Raw genomic sequence first — 25,836 nt, 5'->3', positions numbered from 1 at the left:
GCCATATAATCCAGATTATCAAAGCAGATAGTCCACATTATCTGCTTTGAACTGGGTTATTTGAGGCCTCTTCCACACAGCTGTATAAAATCCATGTTGAACTATATGACAGTATAGACTCAGGGTCCTTCCACACAGCCATATAACCCAGCATATCAAGGCAGATAATCCACAATACCTGATTCGAACTGGGTTGTCTGAGTCCACATTGCCATATAATCCAGGCGAAAACAAATAAATTGGGATTTTATACAGCTGTGTAGAAGGGGCCTCAGATGACCCAGTTCAAAGCAGATATTGTGGGATTTTCTTCCTTGATATTCTGGGCTATATGGCTGTGTGGAAGGGCCCTCAGGCCCCTTCTACACTGCCATATTAATCCAGATTATCAAAGCAGAAGGTCAACTGGATTATCTGAGACCCCTTCCACACAGCTGTAAAAAATCTGCACTGAACTACACTGACATATAATCCAGTTCAAAGCAGATAATCTGGATTTTATATGGCAGTGTAGGACCCTTCCAGGGCCCTTCCACACAGCCATATAACCCATAATATCAAGGCAGAAAATCCCACCATATCTGTTTTCAACTGGGATATCTGAGTCCACACTGCCATATATTCCAGTTCAAAGCAGATAATGTGAGCTTTTATTCAGCTGTTTGGAAGGTGCCCCAGCAGGTCTTATATCCCAGGATCTGATCCCAGGTTTTCTGCTTTAAACTGGATTATATGAGTCTGCACTGCCAGATAATCTGGGATAAACAGAAAGTCTGGGATCAGATCCTGGGATATAGGGTCTGTCTGGGGGCCCTTTCACACAGGCATATAGCCCAGAATATCAGGGCAGAAAATATCTGCGTCCAGATATGGGTTTTTATTCAGCTGTGTGGAAGGGGCCTGGTCCCTATGAGAGGCCTAAGAATGCTTCTACACTGTGGAATGAATGCAGTCTGAATCCACTTTAATTACCATGGAATGCTGGTGATTTCAGTTTGGTGAAGCACCAGCAGTCTTTGGCAGCGAAGGTTCAAGATCTTTTAAACTATGCCCCCTTCCACACAGCTAAATAAAATCCCACATTATCTGCTTTGAACTGGGATATATGGAAGTGTGGACTCAGATAACCCAGTTCAAAGCAGATATTGTGGGATTTTCTGCCCTGATATTCTGAGTTATATGGCTGTGTGGATACCAATGAGCAATGGTAGTTAGTGTGGTGGCAAACTGCATTATTTCTACAGACCAAACCAATGGTAGAATGATGAGATTTTATACCCCAAAGGGAACCAGGTTTCAGGCGCGGAAGGATTAAAGAGAGACCCAAAGTTTTGAAGCTGGGTCCTTCCCCAGGTTGGTTCTGCGCTGGTTTCTACGCGAGGCGAGGCTCCGGCGCCGCCTACAGGCCGCAGGAAGGAAGGGCGGGCCTGGCGGCGGTTGCTAGGAGACGCGTACACAGCAGCAGCAGCAGGAGCCGAAGCCGAGGCCGAACGAGGAGGAAAAGCCTTTCGGGGGGGCCTTGTGCCCCGCCCCCGCCCCAAAAATGGCTGAGGTGAGCCCCCTTTTCCCGCCTCTCCTTCTCCACCTGCCCCGACCCCCAACATGAGGCAGGTCCTCCATGCCTTTGTGTCCCAGCAGCTCTCCCTCCCATCACAGTGCGTTACATCCTCACCTCTGTTGTCTAATACAGACTCATCTCTTGTCTGCTAATAGAAGATCCCCCCCCCCCCCCAAATGCTTTGAATGTACTCTTTGTGGGTGCATCTACACTGGAGAATGGGCGCAGTTTGACACCACTTGAAGTGCCATGGGAATCATGTAGTTTTCCCAATGTCTTTAGCCTCTTCTGTCAGAGTGTTGGTGCCTCACCAAACTACAAATCCCAGGATTCTGTAGCACGACTTCCAATGTGCATTACTTCCAATCCATCCTCACAACCTCTGAGGATGCCTGCCATAGATGTGGGTGAAACGTCAAGAGAGAATACTTCTAGAACATGGACATAGAGCCCGGAAAACATACAACAACCCAATGTGTGCAATGATTTAATAATAATAAGCTACCCATTGTGTTGTTGAAGGCTTTCATGGCCAGAATCACTGGGTTGCTGTGAGTTTCCCGGGCTGTATGGCCATGTTCCAGAAGCATTCTCTTCTGACGTTTCTCCTGCATCTATGGCAGGCATCCTCAGAGGTTGTAAGGTCTGTTGGAGACTAGGCAAGTGGGGTTTACATATTTGTGGAATGTCTAGGGTAGGAGAAAGAACTCTTGTCTGTTTGTGGCAAATGTGAATGTTGCCATCGGTCAGCTTGATTAGCATTGAATAGCCTTGCAGCTTCAAAGCTTGGCTGCTTCCTGCCTGGGGGAATCTACCATGTACCATGCAGCTGTGGGCAAGTCTACATAGGGACCACCAAACGCAGCATTGGCCAAACATGAATCAAGGAACATGAAAGGCAATGTAGACTAACTCAACCAGAGAAGTCAGCCATCTCAGAGCACTTGATGAATCAACCCGGACACAGCACATTACTTGAGAATACAAAAATGCTGGACCACTCTGACAACCACTCTAAAAACCCAACTAGCGACTGTCACCCAAAGGACCTTTTCATCGGCTGACCAAGACTGTCCTGCTGGAACAGATCTGACAGCTAAAATCAGCTGTCAGAATTTGAAACACATTTGAAAACCTTTATCTCCTGGCAGGCCTACCTAGTCAATTTTACCTTTGAATTTAAACACATGACCTGTGTCTACTATATTTGAATCTTTGTTCTGTGTATTTTCATCATCATCATCATCATCATCATCATTTAATTACTTATTAATCGCCCTCCATCCAAGATGCTCTAGGCGATTTACAAGATAAAATTGTAAAGGATGAAAACATACATACAAATATTGATAAAATTAACATAGATCAAAAGCTCTAGTAAAGAGCCAGGTCTTGAGTGCTAGAGTAAAAGGCCCTAACTCATGCATGGCTCTCATATAGGGCGGCAAGGCATTCCATAAGGCAGGGGCAGAAATAGAAAAAGCTCTGTGTCTGGTCCTTTCCAAGTGCACTTCTCTAGGACCCGGTATATAAAGTAAGTCGCGTTGGGATGGTCGTTGCGACCTCCGATAATGGGAGAAGGAGACGATGGGCCCTGACCGTAAATAATTTTTATTTTAATGTATGTATATCACAGAAATATGTTTTAGTATATGTATTCATGCTGATGTGTTTTAAATGATATGTGCCTCACCTTGAGCCATAAGAAGAGGCGGGTAAGAAATAAAATTATTACTGTATTATTGTTATTTTTGCTGTTATCTGTTCCTGTTGGTTCTGAGGTCTTCCCAAAAAGAAAAGAGAGCACTAGACAAGCTATTTCCCATTTCTCTTTTTGCAATACTGGCCACTGCCTACTTGGAATTAGAGACGGTCTAAACAGTTTCATTTTGTCAAATGTGGCAAATTAATATTGGGGCTTAATTTTTACTTTCTCCTTTTAAGACTTGAATTCCCATGTTTGCCTTTACAATGGGCGCTTCGTATCTCCTGGAGTTTGGTTCCAGGATCACAAATACCCTGTGGATACCAATATCCGTGGATGCTCAAATCCCATGATATACAATGGTGTAATAAAACGATGCCCCCTTTGTAAAATGGCCAAATCAAGGATTATTTTTTGGAATTATTACTGTTTTAGAATTGCTTATTTTAAGTCTAGACATAAATCCAATTGAGAACACGAGGCAAAGATTGAAAATGGTTGTATCTTAGCGGCTCCCGATCAACTCGACAGCGCAGGAGCAGCTTTTTTCAGAAGAATAGGAAAATACAGGATGCAAATGTACAAACTTGATAGTTTAAAAGGATTCATAACTACAATTGTTGCCAAAGGTCTTTGGAATGATAAAAGCCTAGGGAACTAACCCTGTTTATTTTGGTTTATTTAATTGTTGTGGCAGGATTACATTAGATACAAGGTATTCAGCTATTTGAAATAGTTACTTTTCTGCTTCTCTGGTTTTCTTTATTTCCTTCCTCTATCTTAATGCCTTCATTCATCCTAGTTTTCTGTCTCTTCCTTCCCCCTGCCATTTTTTACAGTTAAAGAAAGTGTTGGAAGTGCTTATGCCTGTTTTTGTGAAAGGCTTGAAAACTGCTTCCAAAGAGTCTAGATCGCGACTGAGTTGTGCTCAGCCATACAAAAGAATATGGTGGTGTGCCAGATCAGATTGGGAAAAAGCACCCCCTCATCCCGCCCTAATGCTAGGACAACATCTTTTGAACTGGTAAACTTGAGCTCATCAAAACAAACTTACTTTCTCTCTTTGTTCCTTCCTTATAATCTCACTATTTCTGATTCCCTTTAAGTTTTCAAGGGAAGAAACAAAAATATGGGGTATGAAGAGCAGAACTTAAAGGTGGTTCTTACGTCTCCAATTGCTGCTCCCCCTTTCCTTCTTCTGCTCTGTCTCACCCCCCCTTTTTTTTTATCTCCCCTTGACATCTGTTAACACAACTGGCCAAGATTTTTCATGTATGATATGTGACAGCAAATTGTGTTCAGCACCCACCAGAATCAAGGTGTGTATATCTTTTTATATAGCATCTGAGTCAGGCTATTCCACAAGAGCTTTACCATTTCATCACATAGCTTAAATTCCACTGAACTCTACACTTAAAATCTGGTATTCTGTGGGTCCACTACATTCGTTTTGGTTAAAGTGCAGTTTTAGAGCCTTTTAAATGTGGAGGGCAGCATTTTTTTTCCAATGTATCAGGAAGAGGTGAGGAAATTGATTTTTCTTAAAACTCCAGATGTTTTGGCAAATTTTGAATGAAGTAGCACTCCTTGCTCTCATGTTAGAAGTACCCCGTTTGTGGGAGGAGAAATTGGGGGAGGAGTCAAAGTAAACTTTTTTGGGCAATTTCCGGCATTTTCTTTTGCTCCCCAAGCAGGAAGGTTTGGTTGTAAGCTGCCTCATAATGCTTCTACTTTGCAAAAAACAAACAAACAAACAAACCCCTTTTAGGGTACCCTTTTCCTTCCTTCCATGATTTGTCTGTGTCCTCTGTTGGGAGGGCCAGTGCTGTTGCCATTCCAGATGGGATTTCCTCCCATCTCTTTTCTCTCCCTCTCCCTCTCTGCTTTTAGGAATTGTGGGAGTTGTAGTCCAAAACACCAGCTGAGTATCATCTTTTGCCATTCCAAATGGGATTCCCTCCCACCCCTTCTCTCTCCCTCTCGGCTGTTGGGAATTGTGGGAGTTGAAGGCATGGTGGGTGGGGCCAAATGTCTGCAGTGTGGAAATCTCTTCATTGAAAAATATACAAGACAACTGAGTGCACTAAACAGTGTGATCCCAAGGTAGGGAAAACCTCCTTTTTATTATGGAATGGAGTTAGACTGAACTCTCTTCTCCTGAACACTTCTGAACACTTCCCACTATAATCAGATGAAGTCCTTACACTGATTGAGAAGAAGTCTTTGAATAATATCACTGTTAATCACTCCTCAGAACAACAATGGAGGCATTGATCAACTGTGGAATTAGTAGAGTATTGTTAAAAGAAGAAATGTCATTGCATTCTTTTTTGAAAAGAGTAGATTAATAAGCAATAATAAGTGGCAAGTCTGTAGGTTTTTAAATGGTAGCTTAGTTGGTTTTTTGGGTAATTTTAGATATCTAAAATCTTTCTTGTGTGTTTTATTTTGTCTCTTAAAAAAGTGTTTTAAAAAGGATATTTTGCAAGAGCTCACTTTGCATTTAAAATATACAAATAATACATTGCATAACTAACAGTGTTACTTTGATGAATTTCAGTCTATTCATATTTTAATTATTTCCCTCTATCTCTGTCTCTTAATTTTTGTACTTTCCTTTTCAGGCATGTGGGTTCCTAGTTTTTCTGAAGGGGAATCTTTAGGGGAGTCCCTATTCTTTTATCTTCTAATATATTTGTCCTTTTGATGTTGTTGCAAACAGGTTTCTTATTTCATATCTTTTTCTTGGTTTTGTCATTTAATTGTCATGTTTCTCTGTCTGTGTTTCTGGATACAATGGGCAAACCTGGGGACAATAAAGTAAGCTTTATTGGCTGAATAAACAGAATCAGCCTTGCTACTGTGCTTAGTCCACAAAACATCTTTACATCACTGTAGTTTTACTCATATTTTTCTGTAGTAATTTATCATGAGTTGAGAACACTGTTATGAAAATAAGCAATAGTTTTATAGTGAGATATAAGCTATATTGTGGATCATAAACTCAGAGGTGATCATACAGGTCCTCATTCAATAGTAGAATACATTTTCTTTACCTGAAAATGTATTTGTTAAATGAGGAAACCATGTGCTTACCTGAATATATTCCATAATAAGTCTGAAGATGCATCGTTCATGAGATATATCTGGTTATATGGAATTACCAGTACTTGCTTCTGAGTATTTTGTACACCTTGTAATCACATGTTTGATTTCAAGTTATTTTTTTCTGCACTGTCAACTGAGGAAATTTACAAAGAGCCTGCAATTTTTTAGATTTCTATGAAGATATTACTAGACTTCCAGAAGAAGCACAGAGATGTTTTTTTCTAAACAGCTGTTGTAATGGTAGTGCCAAGATGTTAAAGACAATCCAGCCTTATTCGTTGGCCTTTAAAAGTATGTCCCACTTGTTTAACTAGTTTCGTACCATGAAGGACTTTATAGAAAACACAAATAAATGAAATCCTTAAGGAAAGGAAATCTTGAGAATTTAAGTCTGCAAGCAAACATATTCTTTACAGAAAATGCTATTTTATATCAACCATGTTTGAATTTAACATAGAACAAACCTCCATATGCAAATCAACCATGTTGGAATTTTACACAGAACAACATTTTCTGTGCAAGAATTAATATTTCTGCATTGAAATATTATTTTTTACACAGGGAATGCTATTTCTATACACAAAAAAACCACTTGTGAATGATGCGCCAGAAAAGTTCTGAACTGTGAAAAGTCTCAGCAATTGTGATGACTCATGGGCCATGTAGTCCCGTTCCTAGCGCTGTTGTGACAGATGAAGAGGAAAACTTAGGTTTCCCACCGTTTCAGCCAGAATTGGAGCTTTCTCAGCCAGAATTGGAGCCCTTGCACCTGCAGGAGATTTGTCTTCCAGAAGTTTGTCAAACAAGCCCTGAGCCGAAATCTCCCCCATTTTCTCGCCGTGATTATTGTCAACAACAGAGAGGAGCTCAACAGGCTAATCGCAGAAGCCTGAGAATCGCGGCCAAACAAATGGTTGATTAAACCTGCTTCCCATGGGAATCTTTAGGGAGTCATGCATCTGGACTCAGAGAATGGCTTTCGGTTCTGGTTCCCCAGAGAATTGCTCTCTGGCGGGAAAACGAGACCCTACTTAGGTGTTTTGCCCTCGTAGGAATCTTGCGGAGTCAATTCGTCAACTACGGGAGTAGGTTGTGTGTGGACTACGCTCCCGTTTCCAGCCTTGCTTTGCTTCTCAGGACCTTGTTTTGCTTCACGAACCCAGCCTTGCCTTCCGGACCTCGCCACGAATTTACCAAGGATCCTGTTTTTGCCCCTTGTTCTTTGTTGCCTTGAATTAAGCCTTGTATCCAAGAATCAAGTTATTTCCTTGCCTTGCCTAAGTTTCATGGACTAAAGGACCTTGTCTTCTCCCCTCACTTTGCTTGGCAAAGTGAGTGTTTCGGTTACTGGATTATAAATTTGGACCTTAATATTTCATATTGGACATTGTTTTCCTGGACTATAATTGACCTTTCCCGAAAGGTCTTCTTCTGAACTTTATTCTGCACTTATTTTTATTGACTTTACATATTTCCTTAATAAAGATATTAGATAGATTCTGGCCTCTGTGTATGGTTATTGGTGCTCTGCAGCCTGGGTCGTGACAGTTTGACTCCGCCACCCTAAGCACCATTTAACCTAGGCCAGAATGTCTACCGGAGCCGGACCGGGTGACCAACCACTCAGCTACACCATCGCCAAGGATGAAGTGGACAGGATCCGTGATATGCTCCATGTGCAGGAGGGAGAAATACGGGGCTTGAAGGAACGTGGAGCCCGTCTCCCTGCCCTGGCGTTGCCCACCAAGTTTTCTGGAGAGGCTTCCAAGGTTCATGTTTTCCGTCGCCAATGCCAGGCATACCTAGAGGCCCGAAATGCCGAGTTTCCCCAAGAAGACATCAAGGTGGCATGGATTTATAGTCTCCTAGACGGGCCAGCGGCCAATTGGGCGACGGCACTGTTCGATCAAGCCTCCCCGCATCTAAGTTCCGCGCTAAACTTCTTGGATCACCTTAAGGCGACTTGGGGGATCGAGGACAATTTAGAGGCGGCCGGCCACAAACTCCGGCGCCTTTCCCAAGGGGACAGGCCCTTGTCCCAGTACATAGCCGAGTTCCGAGTGCTCGCCCAAAACACCGGCTGGAATGACATAGCCCTCAGAGGACAGTTTCGGGAGGGTCTTAACATCGAGATGTTGGAGGAAATCTCCAAAGTGGACCCTCCAAACTCTTTTGAAAGACTCATTGATCAATGTTTACGAGCTGAAGTCATGCTTGCCAACAGAAAACAGTGGATCCGAGGCCAGAGTGGAAGAGGTGGAGCAAAACCTCCCGCTCCGCCCGGCATCCAGCCGCGTCCAGTGTGGAGACCCCCGCCACCAGCCCCATACCCCAGAGGCAGCGAGGAGGTGCCGATGCAGTTGGGCAATGTGCGTCCCAGACTAGATCTTGCCGAAAAGGCCCGCCGCCAACGTTTAAACCTCTGTTGGTACTGCGGAAATGGGGGCCACTTTGCCAGAGAGTGTCCAGCCAAAGGAAAGCCCTCCGCTCGTCTGGCGGCGGCGTCCTCCGTGGAGACGAAGGCGTCCGAGGCGGCTGGCGCAAAGCCGGCGGGGGAAGCCAGCGACCGGGCGTAGAGAGGCTCGCCAACCCGGTCAAAAACCCCACTCAAGAGCCGCCAACCGGGGTCCTATTTCTCCTAGTGGTCACCTTGTGGTCAGCGAAAAAAGGACCCGTCATGATCCATGCCATGATAGACTCAGGAGCGACAAACAATTTCATTGATAGAGAGTATGCCGACTCTCTGGGATTACAATATCACGATTTCAAGAACGCCCGGGTGGTGCAAGCCATAGATGGCCGCCCCCTAAAGACAGGTCCAGTAAGCCAATGGTCTGAGCCTACCAGAATGTGGATAAGGGAACACATGGAAGAGATCTCCTTCCTTGTTACCGAGGTTCCCCACTTCCCTGTGATTTTGGGAATCCCATGGCTGACACTCCATGACCCTAGCATCTCTTGGACCAACAGAGAACTGCAGTTTGCTTCTAAATATTGCCAAAATCATTGTCTGGTAGCCAAGGTCTGTCATGCCACAGACGCTGAATCCATCATCACCTTGCCCAAGAAATACTCAGACTTTTGGGATGTTTTCAATGAAAAGGAAGCCGAGAGACTACCCCCGCATAGGCCTTATGACTGTGCCATTGACTTGGTGGAGGGGGCCCCGATCCCGCGAGGACACCTCTACTCCTTGACTGAACCAGAGCAAGAAGCTCTCACGGAGTTCATAGAGTCAAACCTCCGCAAGGGGTTCATCAGACCCTCTCAATCCCCAGCCGCTTCCCCAGTGATGTTTGTGAAAAAGAAGTCAGGGGACCTACGCTTGGTGGTGGACTATAGAGCATTGAACAATATCACTAAGCGGAACCGCTATCCCCTGCCTTTGATCTCGGACCTATTAGATCGGCTACGAGGGGCCAAGGTTTACACCAAGCTGGATCTTCGGGGGGCTTATAATCTAGTTCGCATCAGGGAGGGGGACGAGTGGAAAACCGCCTTCCAGACTAAATTCGGATTATTTGAGTCCCTGGTCATGAATTATGGTTTATGTGGAGCTCCCGCAACGTTCCAGCATTTTGTCAATGATATCTTTCAGGACTATCTAGATCGGTTCTTGATCATCTACCTGGACGATTTTTTGGTGTTTTCTAGATCACAATCAGAACATGAGAACCACGTCAGAATGGTGTTACAACGATTGTGGGATCATGGACTTTATGCTAAGTTGGAAAAATGCGCTTTTGATCTACAAGAGGTAGATTTTCTGGGATACCAAGTCTCACCACTAGGGCTCTCCATGGACCCGGCAAAGGTTACAGCAGTATTGGAATGGCGGGCGCCAACCAACAAGAAAGAGGTGCAACGTTTTTTGGGGTTCGCGAACTATTACCGCAAGTTCATTCCAGACTTTGCCCGCTGGTCTGATCCAATCACCAGCTGCATCCGTGGGAAACAGCCTTTTCGCTGGACGGAGCAAGCAGAGAAAGGGTTCCAGCAACTAAAGAAATTATTCACGTCCCAGCCAATCCTTCAGCACCCAGATCCTAAAACCCCTTTTGTTGTACAGGCTGACGCCTCTGATGTGGCAATTGGGGCTGTACTCTTGCAACCAGTGGGAGATCATCTTCACCCTTGTGCCTTTTACTCCCGTCAACTAACAGCCCCAGAGAGAAATTACACTATTTGGGAAAAAGAACTTTTGGCCATAAAGGCAGCCTTCGAAACTTGGAGACATTGGTTAGAAGGGGCCAAATTTCCCATTGAGGTCCATACTGATCATCGGAATCTAGAACATCTAAGAACTGCCCGCAAGTTAAATCAGAGGCAACAGCGCTGGGCTTTATTCTTTGAGCGTTTTGACTTCCAGATTCATTATGTAACCCCAGCTCAGACCAAGCAAGCAGATGCTCTATCACGGAAACCAGAATATACTGCAGGGCGCAGAGAGACCTTTGAATCCCAATTGCTGCAGCCCGAGAACTTTGCCACGCTCACAGTGGGGAACACCAAATCCACTCCAATTGAATCAACTCCCTCTTCTCCAGGGCCCCTTTGTGCTCAGGAAATCAGGGCCAGTCAACAGGCGGATGCCTGGGCTCAGGATCAACTTCGCCAAGGACTACAATTTCCCTTCTCACTTAAGGATGGGTTACTTTGCTATAGAAATCACGTCTACATCCCTCCAGGACCGAGCAGGGAAAAGGCACTTCGTCTGTGTCATGACTGCAAGCCAGCAGGGCATTTCGGACTATTTAAAACCATGCATTTGATCCTAAGAGATTTCTGGTGGCCCAAGATCCGCAAGGATGTGGAAAAATATGTCAACACCTGCCCGGTATGCCAGCGTTCCAAGACAAGAAGGGAGAAGCCCTCAGGGCTACTGCATCCCCTTCCTACCCCATCCCGTCCATGGGAAATAATTTCTGCGGATTTTATCACTGACCTACCACCTTCCCTTGGATTCACCACGATCCTAGTGGTGGTGGACCTTTTCACCAAGTTAGCCCATTTCATTCCCTGCGATGGCCTCCCCACGGCCAAAGAGACTGCAGATTTATTCCTTCAACATGTTTTCAGATTACATGGGTTGCCCAAGAGCTTGGTCACAGACCGTGGGTCTCAATTCACCTCCCGTTTCTGGAAGGCACTTCAAAAACTATTGGGCATAGACTCTCGTTTATCTTCGGCTCACCATCCCCAAACGGATGGGCAAACTGAGCGCACCAATGCCACCTTGGAACAATACCTTCGCTGTTATGAAACTATCAGCAGGACAATTGGGTTTCCCTGTTACCGCTGTCGGAGTTTGCCTACAACAATGGTGTCCAGGCTTCAACTAAAGAAACCCCGTTCTTTGCAAACTACGGCTTCCATCCATGTTTCTTTCCTTCTGTCATTGAGACCTCAGAAGTTCCCGCAGCAGAGGACTGGCTGCAAGAACTCACAGCGGTGCAACAACTTTTGCTCCAGCAACTAGATCAAGCCAAGGAGGACTATAAACGCCACGCTGACAACCATCGCCAGCCGGGCCCCGAAATCAAGGTAGGAGACCGGGTTTTTCTATCCACTCGCTTCTTGCCCTCCCACCGCCCCTGCCGGAAGCTAGATGCCCGTTTCATTGGTCCCTATCCAGTGGTGGCGCAACTTAACCCCGTGACTTTCAAACTCCAACTTCCGCGCTCTGTGTGCATCCATCCAGTGTTTCATCGCTCCCTGCTCCTTCCGGCGGATGGTGTGCGCCCTGATGCAGACCGGCCGGCCCCCACTCCTGTTTTGGTGGATGGGGAGGAGGAATTCGAGGTTCAGGACATTTTGGATTCTCGCTTTCATCGCCGCCGCCTTCAGTATCTCATTGACTGGGTGGGTTTTGGCCCCGAAGAACGCTCTTGGGAAGACGCTTCCACAGTCCATGCCCCCGATTTAGCCCGCCGCTTCCATCAGACCTACCCCGCCAAGCCGCGGCCCCGCACCTCAGGGAGAGAGCCCTATTTTGAGAGGGGGCTTGAGGAGGGGGATAGTGTGATGACTCATGGGCCATGTAGTCCCGTTCCTAGCGCTGTTGTGACAGATGAAGAGGAAAACTTAGGTTTCCCACCGTTTCAGCCAGAATTGGAGCTTTCTCAGCCAGAATTGGAGCCCTTGCACCTGCAGGAGATTTGTCTTCCAGAAGTTTGTCAAACAAGCCCTGAGCCGAAATCTCCCCCATTTTCTCGCCGTGATTATTGTCAACAACAGAGAGGAGCTCAACAGGCTAATCGCAGAAGCCTGAGAATCGCGGCCAAACAAATGGTTGATTAAACCTGCTTCCCATGGGAATCTTTAGGGAGTCATGCATCTGGACTCAGAGAATGGCTTTCGGTTCTGGTTCCCCAGAGAATTGCTCTCTGGCGGGAAAACGAGACCCTACTTAGGTGTTTTGCCCTCGTAGGAATCTTGCGGAGTCAATTCGTCAACTACGGGAGTAGGTTGTGTGTGGACTACGCTCCCGTTTCCAGCCTTGCTTTGCTTCTCAGGACCTTGTTTTGCTTCACGAACCCAGCCTTGCCTTCCGGACCTCACCACGAATTTACCAAGGATCCTGTTTTTGCCCCTTGTTCTTTGTTGCCTTGAATTAAGCCTTGTATCCAAGAATCAAGTTATTTCCTTGCCTTGCCTAAGTTTCATGGACTAAAGGACCTTGTCTTCTCCCCTCACTTTGCTTGGCAAAGTGAGTGTTTCGGTTACTGGATTATAACTTTGGACCTTAATATTTCATATTGGACATTGTTTTCCTGGACTATAATTGACCTTTCCCGAAAGGTCTTCTTCTGAACTTTATTCTGCACTTATTTTTATTGACTTTACATATTTCCTTCATAAAGATATTAGATAGATTCTGGCCTCTGTGTATGGTTATTGGTGCTCTGCAGCCTGGGTCGTGACAGCAATTCACTCTCATTTAATTCAGGATCTCTCAACTCTCTAAAAACACAGTTTTCCAAATTTAAATTTTTAAAATATTGTTTACAACTGTACTCTAAAGACTATGAATTTAGAGGTGCTGGTAGTTTTGAAGTCTAGAGCAGTGACCACTGACCAGGGTCCACTTGACCTGGGACCACTATGACCAGGGACCACTTTCACCAGAGACCACTTTCTCCAGGGACCACTCTGCAATATTAGTACCAAAAGGGTTACGAATCAGTTTTTGGTCAACTTTAGATTCAGTTTGGTTATTTGGGGTTCTGATTCAGAAAATTGCATTGGATAGACCACATCAGCTCTAGTTTCTGATACAGAATATATGCCATTCAGTAGTCGCCATCTGTTTGCCTACATAAAATCATATTTAATAATTTAGAGCTGATTTTCCCCACATGTCTCACGGACCTTATTTTAGGTCTCGCTGTTCACCAGTGGGTCACGGCCCACAGGTTGGGAATAGTAATAGTGATAGTAATACTTTTGCCTTTCTTTCAAAGAAATAACTTTGTGATGAAGAATAATTAACATTAGAAAAGCACCTTCAAAATACATGTTCTGGTTAATAAAAGCTTGTTGGTTGTGATATACACATTGGGACTGAAAAATATGAAAATTTTGATTCTGTTTAGTAATTGTATATTTGTCTTAATCATAAGGCTTTATGGCTGGTGATATATTTAAGAAAATCTGTTTGTCTAAAAGGGCTGTGCATTTCATGTAGAATGGAATTTAAGTGTCATATGGTGGAGGCAGAGTTGTACCATCATAGAAGTTTTAATCAAAGATGGTTACCTGGGAGCTATTGTGCCAATATCTTGGTATAAGTCATTATCTTTGTCAAGATGCCGTTGGTGACTGTCTGATAAATTATCCTTTTCCTTTTATCCAGGAAAGATATGACAGGCCTGCAATAGAAGAAAATGTCTTTGAAGCCTTGGAAAAAGACTTCCAAGAAGTCATCAATGAGCTTACAGGAGATCAAAGCTTGGAAAAATTCCGTATAGAATATGAGAAGCTTCATGCAGTACTGAAAAAGTCCTATGAGAATGAAAAGCGTCTTATGGCAAAATGCAGGGAATTGAATGCAGAAATTGTGGTGAATTCAGCTAAAGTGGCTACTGCTCTGAAGCTTTCCCAGGATGATCAGACAACCATCGCATCACTGAAAAGGGTAAATGGAGGAAATCATGTCTCTTGATAAGAAAATGTGTAACTGTAGGGGATCCATTTAGAATGTAGAGGATTCATTTAAAAAATATCTGCTTCTGTGAGTGATTCTGGAATGATCTAATAGATTGATGTAGTATCATAATGACAAGCAATTACATTGTTAGGTTTCTTATTGCTAACAAGTCCATAAAAAGTTTCCAGTCTTTCAATAAGTCTTTACAGGCAGTTGTCGAGTTACGAACATCTGATATAGTTAAGAATGGCGGGGTGAGACAACAGGAAGTGAGTGAAATCTACCCCTAGGAAGGGAAATTCACTCCTGGAAGAGTTATCATGGGGAAAGGGTGTCTTCACTGAAACTTTATCACCAATCCTTGTTTCCACAACAAACCAATTTTTTTGTAATCCAATTATTATAGGAACAGAAAGTGAGCTAGAATCTTCCGGGCACAGACAGCAAAATAAACACCATAGGGGTGCTAACCCTTCCCTGTGCTACATTGGGGGAAACTACATTGTTCCAGCTACTGTATAGCATATAGAGATCTGAGAGGCAGAAAAAGAAATTAATGCTATCTAATACTCTCACTGATATTAGATTATCTTTATGCCAAATATGCGGTCCCTTATGTAAGAAGGAAATAACACCTCCATACTAGATGGGTAGTACTGGAAAATGCATCTGAATCTCCTGTAGTGAAAATTATCATTATGATGCAGAACTTGTAACTCATGTTACATCCATTTTTATCATTCCATCTGCATTTAAATTCTGCAGGAAGAACTTCATTGGCTCCAGTGCAAGCTTGAAGAACCCAACATCTTCAATAATGGCACAGTGTTGTTCTTTTACTGACATATCATTGCTTGAGGCCTAATATGTTGCTGTTTGAGGCTGATGATGACAGCCCCTCAAGTCAAGAAGTCCAACGTTCATATCAAGTTATTTTGATACTTGAGACAGAGAATCCAACAAATGCCTCTTTCCATTTATAGCAATAAAATATAGTAGTTAATAGTGTAATGCCATTGAGTGCCATACACACCAGATATTTGGTTATCCTTACAGAAAGCTGTTTGGGCATAGATAGCCTGATATCAACACCAAATGGAATGAATACAGGTGGGGGAAGAATATGGAAGATTAAAGTACCAAGATAGGATGAACCTGCTCACAACCTTTTACTTCTTGTTATGTGTAGCATGAGTTGGCCTTGGAAGGGGTGGCTAGTATACCCCTTTGTTCCTGCTTCCATTTAGGATTACCAAGATATCACTGATTGTTTAATTTGGACAGTGAGATGCCCTTGAGCTTTTGTGACAAAACTAGAAGATGAGCTCTGAATGTTTCAGATAATAATTTTTGTCATTACCATCATGATGATCATGCAATAAGCATCATTATGAACAATGGTAGTCCTTGAATCTCATTGTCTAAATGAAACAAACAAAATAGTTAATGATAATGTAGCAAACATTAAGTTCCCATCTTCCACTAAAGCCAGCAAACAGAAGTTATAATCAGCAGAAACCAGGAGGAGATTATTGGGAAGACTGAACAAAATAAAAATGAGCAGATAACGGAAGATGTGTAGATTCAAATCTCACCTATTATAATGAAGAAGTCTGTGTCATTTTTATCATTCAACCACAGCTGAGATGGTTGTGGGGCATAGTGTAGGGCCCTTCTGTATATATAGTTTATTTTTAGCTACTTTCAGTCTCTTTTAAGTGGCATATAAATAATAATAATAATAATAATAATAATAATAATAATAATAATAATAATAGTCGGACATTGCTCATCTGCTATATTACTTGAGTTAGAGGTAATTTGTGTCATGGGCTCATGTTATATATGGGTATCTGCTTATAGAGGTTTAAGATCTTACATAGGTTGTCTTATCTTTTTTGCTTCACAGAAATGATGATGTTTTGAAACCTTTAACCATTTGGTGTTTGTGGGTTGTTCTTATGAGTCTATAAATGAGACATAGTATGGAACTGAACCACCACATAATAAGTGAACTCATGAAAGATGTACGGTAGCAGAATTACTGTTGAAATATTTTAACTTAATCTATAACTTTTTTTCCAAAAATATTTTAAATGACTCAATCTGCACAACCAAATGAGAATTTTCAAAATGTGGGCCAAATGCACTGAAGCAGTATTTGGTGAAGTAGGGATGTAGTTACTTTACTACGTTCTTGTATCAGACTATAGAATTTGGGCATATTTACAATGCGTTTTATTTACAGCAAAGGTCTTGGAAGTGAGTTGAAATATTGCATAGGAAATATGGCTGGAGCTGGAACTTAGGGATAAAATAGTTGCATAGCTACTATTCAGTATGTCTAACTACACAGAGCTACTCAGCTAGTATTCACAATATAGCAGTTTTATTGTGTTAAAGTAGCTACGAAGTTAGCAAAAGAATAGGTTAACTACATTTTAATCAACCCTAACCCTAACGGCGCTCCATGAAGTCATGCCGGCCACATGACCTTGGAGATGTCTACGGACAACGCCGGCTCTTCGGCTTAGAAATGGAGATGAGCACCAACCGCCAGAGTCAGACATGACTGGATTTAACATCAGGGGAAACCTTTACCTTACATTTTAATCAAGGACATATCACAAGTTTAAATGTTCAGAGTTTTTGTAATTATCTAACGGGTTTTGCCATTTTTAATATCTCTAATTAATCACATGTGGATTGGTTTTTAAATAAAATGTATGGTGCTAATAATTCTTTGTCCTTTTATGTTTCAAAGAGAAGCAGCCTTATGTTTTTTAAAATCTGAAATGGAACAAACAACAGGACACTTTAATAACATCGTGCATTGTCACACTCTAGCCAAAGTCAGTGACAAAAAAGGAATGCCATTTGGGTATTAATATGTTGTCCTTCATCTGAATGTACAGATTCCATTAACTGTGTCAATGAGAAAGGGAGCTCTTTGGAGCTGAGCTAAGCAATCATTGTGTACAAAGTATTCCAGTGGTGCCATTAGGATGTCTTTGGGAATAAACATCCAAGCAGTATTGTAAGTTTGAGGCTAACTGATTTGACCTTTTGATTAGGCAGATGAAAAGACTCACAATAATCTTTGTAAATGTATTTCAACAGCATTTCATTAGGTCGCCAAATTTAAAAAGAAAGAGGATTCTTTGGAACTGCTTTACGGAACATGTTGGTATAGCTTGCTTTAGAACTGTAGTGTTCAAGGATACCCCGTTATTTCCTATTTCTATGAAATATCTTATTAACCTTCATCTATTTTTGAGAAATACTGATCCTTAATCAAGTGATAAATGCTACTTAAAATCAAATTCAGAATCTGACCAAGCAGCAAGAGATTAGACTGGACACTAAAAACAACAAATGTTCACCTTAAGGTTGGAGAACAAAAAGTCACAACTTATAACTGTATAGTGTTGTCTTAGCATGAGCTTGATTGTCATCTGATAGTCCCAGCCAACCCAGCCTGCTTTCCGAGGGACTTCTCTGGGATGATAGCAGTGGAACGTTTGCAGGTTACAAAAAACTTTTTAGTTTTGCTGTCACATGTGGGTGAGACAGGACCTTTAGTCCTCTGAACTGGACCTGACCCCAGTCTGTTTGCACTGCCAAAGTCCTTCAAAGAGGACTTTTAACAAGGATTTAAACTCATGCACAACCTGTTTCTTTTCCAACATTGGATCTTCTCTGTACCACATTGCTACTAGAGGAGATCTGAACCTGTCTTTCTAAACAGCTGCATCCATAACCATTGTTCATACAGATCTGTGTTTCCTGACCCTAATTAAATGAGTGCATTCCATTAGGGAAATACAGAGTAAAGAGATGCTAGATGTAACCATATCAATTCAAGTCTGTGGGCATGAGAAGCATGATACTTTCTGAGAGGACTTCTGGTGAATACCTTTCACCAATACCTCTTTATTATACTAGGACATAATCCTATTAGTGAATATGTTCCGCTGAAGAATTACAGCTACCGGAATTGAGAATAGCCCAAGGAAAATCAAGCCCCTAGAAATTCCTTTTCTACACAATCTGCTGACCATCAGTGTACACAGTAACATCTTCTGTAATAAACCACAAAAGTTTGACTCCTGGGTGTATCTGACTGTGCCCAAGAGTCAGGAGTCCCTTCTACAGGATCCAGTGAGAGGACTTCCCTTTTGTGATTTTACAAAAATGTCTCTTAAATTTGGAGATTTGCCGTCATGCTCTTTAGCATGCACATATGATACTCCAGTCTACTGCGACTTCTACATCAAAACCCATGACTACCAATCCTGCATGTAACTAGTAGGTGCTTTATTTTGGTAGTGCGTGAGCAGAAGGACAAATATTACATGGAAGACCAGGGCAACCAGTACTTGGACTTTCTTCTGCCTGAGAACATATTTTCCAGGGGCAGAGGTAGTTGTATTGGTAGCTCATCGTCCATCCAGTTGATTCCTCTTCAGTTGAAGAAGACATATCATCATAAGCAGACATGTTGGGCTTATTGCATTTAACAGATGTCCCACACTGGTTTTAGTGTCTTCTCTGCTGCTGCTGTGATCTTCTGGTTGGAATAATTTCCAATCCTAATTCTTCAGTTTGCTGAAAAGCTCTCTGGATGAATACCAATCTTTTTGTCTTTCCCTGTCTGTCACCTTGAACTGGGTCTGCAGTGTTTTCTGGGAAGCTGCAGTGAAAGTGGAAGATACATAGCAAATAAGTGTCTATTGTTTGCAAGGTCCCATTTTCTCCAACCACTCAGGCAAGTTCTTGAGAATCTGAGAGAGTCCTTTGAGTAAGCTTTTGCTGACCAGTTCTTCATTTACTTTCCCTAGTTTGTTGCCTTCCATGAGGCCCTGCTTTTGCTGATCTCTTGCCAGTTGTGAGCTTGTTCGTTGACTTCTTAAAGTGGACTAACAAGGCCTTTGTTCTGAGTGAAAATAGCTGGTTCTGCTTAACCTGCTGGGATCATTTAGACATGGTTGTCATCCCACTCTATAATGAAATATGAATTTTGCCACCACTATTATTAGTGTGGAGTCATTTGCATGCAAAGCCAGGGTTCCCCAGCAGCTGTAGTTCAAGGTTTGCTAGCAGACTGGCACATGTTCCTTCAGAATATTAGTGGTTACGTCTTATAAAGTTAATTCAACCAGCATGCAGTGATAATATATCTCTGTATTACATTAGTGACCAGGTAGTTCACCAGAAAAGTATGCACTTGCCCGAATTTGCCAACCCCTCAATGAACAACTTTCACCTATCAATGAGGAGAGCTTTGTAATTGTGGTACTTTCAAAGGGGAGGATAATGTCAAGTTTACAAGATTGTCAGACTCATCTGGCATGATGGGCATTCTGCTCACTTACTTAGTGAGAGCATAATTGCTCATCTTTCAGCTACTACATGAGGTTGATCTGACCTGGAAAGGTAAACCTTTGCAATGTTCTCCTCTGGCTCCATTCCTTGCCTTCTGAAGGGCTTCTCCCTGCTCAGGAAATCCTTATTTGCATCTCTTAAAAGGCTGTTGGCTTATTATCCCTATAAGGGCTGCCTAAGAATAGATGAGAACAAAAGAGGGCCAGTGTGGTCTAGTGATTTGAGTTTTGGATTATGACTCTGGAGACCAGACTTTGAATTTCTACTCTACCATGAAACCTACTCTCAGCCTTAGAGGAAGCTGAAATCAAAATTACTCTGAACAGATCTTACCAAGAAAACCCTGCGAAAGGTTCACCAAAGGTTTCTGTAAGTTGGATATTACTTGAAGGCACACAGGAAGCATACAAGAATTGAAGCATCAAAAACATTGCTAATTTGGACAGATTTTCTAATATATATGTCCTTTTCATGTCTAATCTCTTTTGGATGTAAACATTTTGTAGTCAGAACAATATCAATGTGTCTTTTAAAGAGTAAAGCAGGTTATATGATAAGGAAACTTTAGAAAATTATGTATAAACGTGATTTTCTGAGGAACATTTTTTTTTTCTGAGCAACACAACTTGCTCACAAATGCTTTAGGGTCACCCTAAATCAGAGATGATTTGAAGGATCACAACAACAACAGTTAGGTGATTTAAGAGTAGGTCTGCTTGCTAACCAAAGAGAACTACCTACTGGGAAAGAAGTATGATGAAATTCTAGACGTAGAAAAACTGATTAAACATCATGTATCCTCTCTCATTCTTAGGAGATTGAAAAGGCCTGGAAAATGGTAGATGCAGCTTATGAGAAAGAACAGAAAGCAAAAGAAACAATCATGACTCTTAAAGAAGAAATCGTGAGCTTGACTAAATTAGTGGAGCAAGGATCTGGGTTATCACTGGGTCAAGAGCATAGGTGAGTGGGAACTGGGTGAGTTTGGGAAATTGTTACTTTATTCTCATTTAACCTATTTTAAAATAGATTTTTAAAAATATGTGCAGAAAAATCTATCTTGGATTACTGTTGAAACAGGTTTGGCCACCTCTAGAGTGGATGGTACACATTGTGATCTATTTCACCAGTATGCCTGAGGTGATAAACATCTTTGTGGGCTGTAGGTAGGGAGGGACTGTAGCTTAACAGTCCCTCCCTACCATGTACATTTTTTTCCTTTTACAGAGAAGCTATGATAGAACTCACATACCAGTTTTGTTCAGTGTTTTTTTTTTGTACAGAAGAGCAGTTAGTTTTCTTCTTTGGATCCTGAACTGTAATTTGTATACTGTATGCCATAGGTTACTTGTGCAAGCCTACTAAAATTGAAAGGGATTTGACTTAAGATACTATAAGAAAGTAATAAAGAGACAAACATGTAGACAGATAGTAAAGTGTCTTATATTGAGTCTGATCCTTGGTCCTACTGTTCAATATTGTCAACCCAGACAGCTCTCTAGACTTTGAGTCAAGATTCTTTTCTAGTAATACAGTAGAGTCTCGCTTATCCAACCTTCACTTATCCAACATTCTGTATTATCCAATGCAGTCTGTCATTTAGTAGTCAGTGTTTTTGTAGTAAATGTTTTCAATACATTGCAATGTTTTGGTGCTAAATTCATAAATACAGTAATTATTACATAACGCTATTGTGTATTGAACAGCTTTTTCTGTCAGTTTGTTGTAAAAAATGATGTTTTGGTGCTCAAATTGTAAAATCATAATGTAATTTGACATTTAACAGGCTTTTCCTTAACCCCTTCACATTAGCCAACATTTTTGCTTATCCAACATTCTGCTGGCCTGTTTATTTTGGATAAGTGAGATTCTACTGTACCTGGAAAATCCTTATATTCTCAGATTATTTCTCATTCAGGTCTTAGTCAGACTTGGCCCTGCTTTGTTTCTAAAATCTAATTTCCAACAAGACCAGATATATTTTGAGTGATATAATAGTATATAATACATTCAGTGAGGATACTGTAGAGCACAATGGTTAAAATTATAATAATTTGGGGGAATCTCTATTTAAAGCAGAAACTGAACAAAAGAATAAAATATTCAAAGGTGTTATTTATTCTATTAAGTGCATATATTTCTACCACAATGTGGGTATTTTTATAGCTTCAATAGATATATAATTTAATTGATAATTTCTTTGGGCTAATGGAGGGAGTGACTTGCAAACCAGTAATGTTTAACTGCTATTTTCCACAAAGCGCTTCATTCTGAGAACACTGCTAACTGGGATCTTTTCTTTTCTTTCTTACAGCATGCGGGAACTGCTGAAGTTTAAAGAGGAAGTAACAAAAGAACGGGACCAATTATTAGCAGAGGTTGTAAAGTTACGTGAAAATGTAAGCAATATGTCAGATCAGCAGCAAGAGGCAGAAAAGACCAAACTTGAGACAGACTCCACCATTGCTCAGGTCTGTGAAACCCTCGATTGTTCTATTTCTTACTCTTTCCGATTATCTCTGAACTATTGTTTCCAAAAATTTTCCCAGCTCCTTAGTGAGAGGTTGTTAATGACATGGCATCATCAACAAAAATAAATAATGTCTTCCATTGAGTTCTTTTTCTCTCTGTCTTACATAGTCACAAAGGAACATTGTGGATCCATATGTGTTTATGAATTATTAATTCTTTAGGACCATTCTCCACTTTGCATGCACCAGATTATCTATTCTGCTTTTGATTTTTTTTTTTTTTTAGTTTAATTCATGTCACTTCCATCTGTATATATATATATGATTCCATACTGGGTGGTTGTATGTTTTCCTGGATGTATGGCCATGTTCCAGAAGTATTCTCTCCTGATGTTTCACCCACATCTATAGCAGGAATCCTCACAACCTCTGAGGATGCCTGCCATAAATGTGGGTGAAATGTCAGGAGAGAATACTTCTGGAACATGGCCATACAGCCTGGAAAACACACAACAACCCTGTGATTCCGGCCATGAAAGCCTTGATTCCATATTGTTTAGATTCCCACTGCTTCATTCTTACGATCCTTCTCTCTCCTTGTCTCTCTCATCCTACCGCCAATTATTTTCATGTCAGTGGTTTTCCATGAGAAACTAAGTACTGCACTTGCTATAAACGTGCATATAATTTAATCTCATGTGTAAGTCGAAGGCAGGTTTGGGGGGCAAAATTATGGATTTTGATATGACCTGTGTGGATAGATATTGAGGGCCATTCTGCATAGAGGGGAACGTGCTGACACTGCCTCTGGTTGCCAGCTGCCTTGTTGCCATTTTCTTGCCCAGAAGTAACATTGTAGCAAAGAGAATAGCGGGCTGAATGAGTTTCTGCTTCTTTTAAATTATTCCAGTGTGAACTAAGCTCTCGCCTTTCACCACTCAGAGAAGGGTATGTTTCCTTTTTAAATAAGAGTTTGGGTAGAGTACTTACATTGACTTGTGGATAAGTTGACCCAGGTTTTTTGGGACAAATTTTTGAGTAAAAATGTCTAGACTTATATATGAGCATATACAGTAATAAAGCAATTATTATGCTATCTAAAATGTGGGATTTAGCTGGGCTTTTTTCACAATGTGTCAGAAACTGTTACCCTAATTTTGCTTAGTGATTATAGCTGTTTCTTTCCTGGAAATTTGCAATAGACTGGCAGCCAAAAGCTTGTAAAACAGCACTGGATTTTGACTAACAATTGTTTAGTGATCACATAGTGGCCACTTCTGCCTAGCAGTTCCTATATCTACCATTTCATCTCCATGTCTTTCTCATCCTTTGCTATTAAATCAGCCCATTTTAAAGTTGGGGTCATTATTTGAAATAGAGGCCTATAGCATGAAGGATGACCACAGATTTAGGGCAATGTTTTTATTAGTTTTAACAGTTTTATTTTAGTTATATATTTTATTTGTTTATGATTTAATTATGTATTTATATACTGTATTTTTACAATGTGGCATTGAAGTGTCCAATTTGTAAGCCGCTCTGAGTCCCCTTTGGGGTGAGAAGGGGGAGGGGGAGAAGTATAGAAAATAAAAATAAATAAAGAATCCTTGTTTGAATAGTCCAAACCCTGTCTGGCATCTTATAACGACACATATCTGTTTTTATAACATTATTTTCACCCACAACGCCCTTCACAACATTTCCTGAGCTGTGATTGACTTGCCCAGCTCTTCCCTTCACAGGATGATTTTCAGCACTTTCAGAATAGCTGGTGTTATTATGTTTTCTCCATTCCTGGAATGGTACTCTTTTCTCCCATCACTTCTTTGTCTTCATTAAGCAAAACCTATCAGATACAGTTTCTGAATGACTCTAGGCTTGTATTCTCTGTTAAGTGACTGTCACTTCCATAGGTTATCTGAAATCTTAACTTCATCTTTTTATTTCCTTCATCCCTCTCTTTGTTTGTAGGCCCTGCAGCCAGTATTATGGCCATTTCTTCTATACTTTAAGGAAAATGTTTTAATAGTAGGATTGATATTGTTTAATAATAAGTCTAAGCAAAATCTTAATTGGTTGGTTGGAGGTGACTGCAACATATAAATTACTTTATGTAAAATAATGTTGAGGTAATCTTTCAGTGAGTATATAGCTACTAATGCTTTGTACCAACAGACAAATGGAGTATTGTTTCTTTTTGCTTTGTGGCAAATGCAGCTTCAACAGGAAATCCAGATGCGTCAGAATGAAGCTTCACGGGACTCTAGAAAGAAAGACAAAATGGAGAAGGAACTGAAACAGCTTCAGACAGAATTGGACAATAAATTGACTGATATGAAGACAATGCAGCAGAATATGAATAAGACCAAAGAGGATCTCTTGAAACTTGAACAGCAGCTCAAAGAGCAAAAGGTATTATTGTAGGGCCTTAAAGTAATTTGTCACAGGCCACTTCTCATTCTCGGGATGGCACGAGAAGCAATCCACAAGTGCTGGCTTCCATTTGACTGGCCGAAGTCAACATTCCTTTTTGCTAAATCCATTAGGACTCGTTGCCCCTTCTCTATCAGTTTTAATTCTGCTGCCTATCTGTCCAAATGTGGTAACACCCTTTTCTCCAGAAAATATAAAAATGAGAAGACATTAGACAAGAAAAAGTGGAAAACAATACTGGAAATGGTAGAATAAATATCTTTATTTAAGTATCTGTGATGGCTGAGAAGAAAACAAGATTCAAGAGAAAATTAAAAAGCCAGCCACTCAGTTGATCATGATAGTGCTAGTCTCGGGGGTTAAGAACAAAACAGGAGCTAAGAAAGCTAGTCTTGGATAAATTTCCAGTTTGTAAGTCTCTCTTTCATTTTGGGGTACTTTTAAAATAATTTTAGGAGTAAAGCACTGAAGTACTTCGGACATTTATTAAATAAAACACTCTCCTGGCTTCTTTATCCCTTTACTCTACCTCCTTCATTTACCCATAATTTTTATTTTCAGTTAAGAGAGTGAAGAGGGACAGATTATTGCCCCCTTTGAATTAATCCGGCTGTTGTATGGATGAAACTGTTCTACCATTGTATCTGGTTGTGCTAAATTGGCTATACAATGACTATTTTCTCGTTTAAATAATCAGCTATGTTACATTTATGGCATCATGACACAAGCTGAGTTCAATATGTGTGCAAAGCTTATACATGACTGAGCCAGCATAGTTTAATGGAACCTAAATCAGCATAAACTGACATATTTGTGGGAAGGGAGTAACAGCTTCCTCAGGGTAGTGCAATCATATGAATCAACTCTCAATTTGTACAAACAATGCTCAGATATAGTCGCTATGATTCAGTGCAAAGTTTCTTAGCACTTTTCTGGCCAGGAACGAAATTGGTCTTCTGAAACTAATTTTGCTTTTTTTGGTTCATTTCCCCTGATGCGGCAAAACAATTTTACTGAACAGCATAAG

The 25,836-nt window shown here is 41.3% G+C and overlaps 1 protein-coding gene across 1 annotated transcript in view; it reads left to right on the top strand.

Moving 5' to 3' along the window:
- Nucleotides 1–1,405: 1,405 nt before the first annotated feature.
- Nucleotides 1,406–25,836, top strand: part of cfap58 (cilia and flagella associated protein 58) — a 113,154-nt gene continuing 88,723 nt past the window's right edge. The window contains exons 1-5 of the mRNA XM_008106607.2: nt 1,406–1,552; nt 14,227–14,508; nt 20,720–20,868; nt 22,220–22,376; nt 24,594–24,788. Of these exons, the coding sequence (XP_008104814.1) occupies nt 1,544–1,552; nt 14,227–14,508; nt 20,720–20,868; nt 22,220–22,376; nt 24,594–24,788 (792 nt within the window). The 5' untranslated portion in view covers nt 1,406–1,543. The remainder of the gene's footprint in view (nt 1,553–14,226; nt 14,509–20,719; nt 20,869–22,219; nt 22,377–24,593; nt 24,789–25,836) is intronic.

Source organism: Anolis carolinensis, chromosome 3 (genome assembly GCF_035594765.1).
Source record: "Anolis carolinensis isolate JA03-04 chromosome 3, rAnoCar3.1.pri, whole genome shotgun sequence".
Taxonomy (NCBI): domain Eukaryota; kingdom Metazoa; phylum Chordata; class Lepidosauria; order Squamata; family Dactyloidae; genus Anolis; species Anolis carolinensis.
Note: the sequence above shows the minus strand (reverse complement) of the source record. Positions and strands in the feature narration are given on the sequence as shown.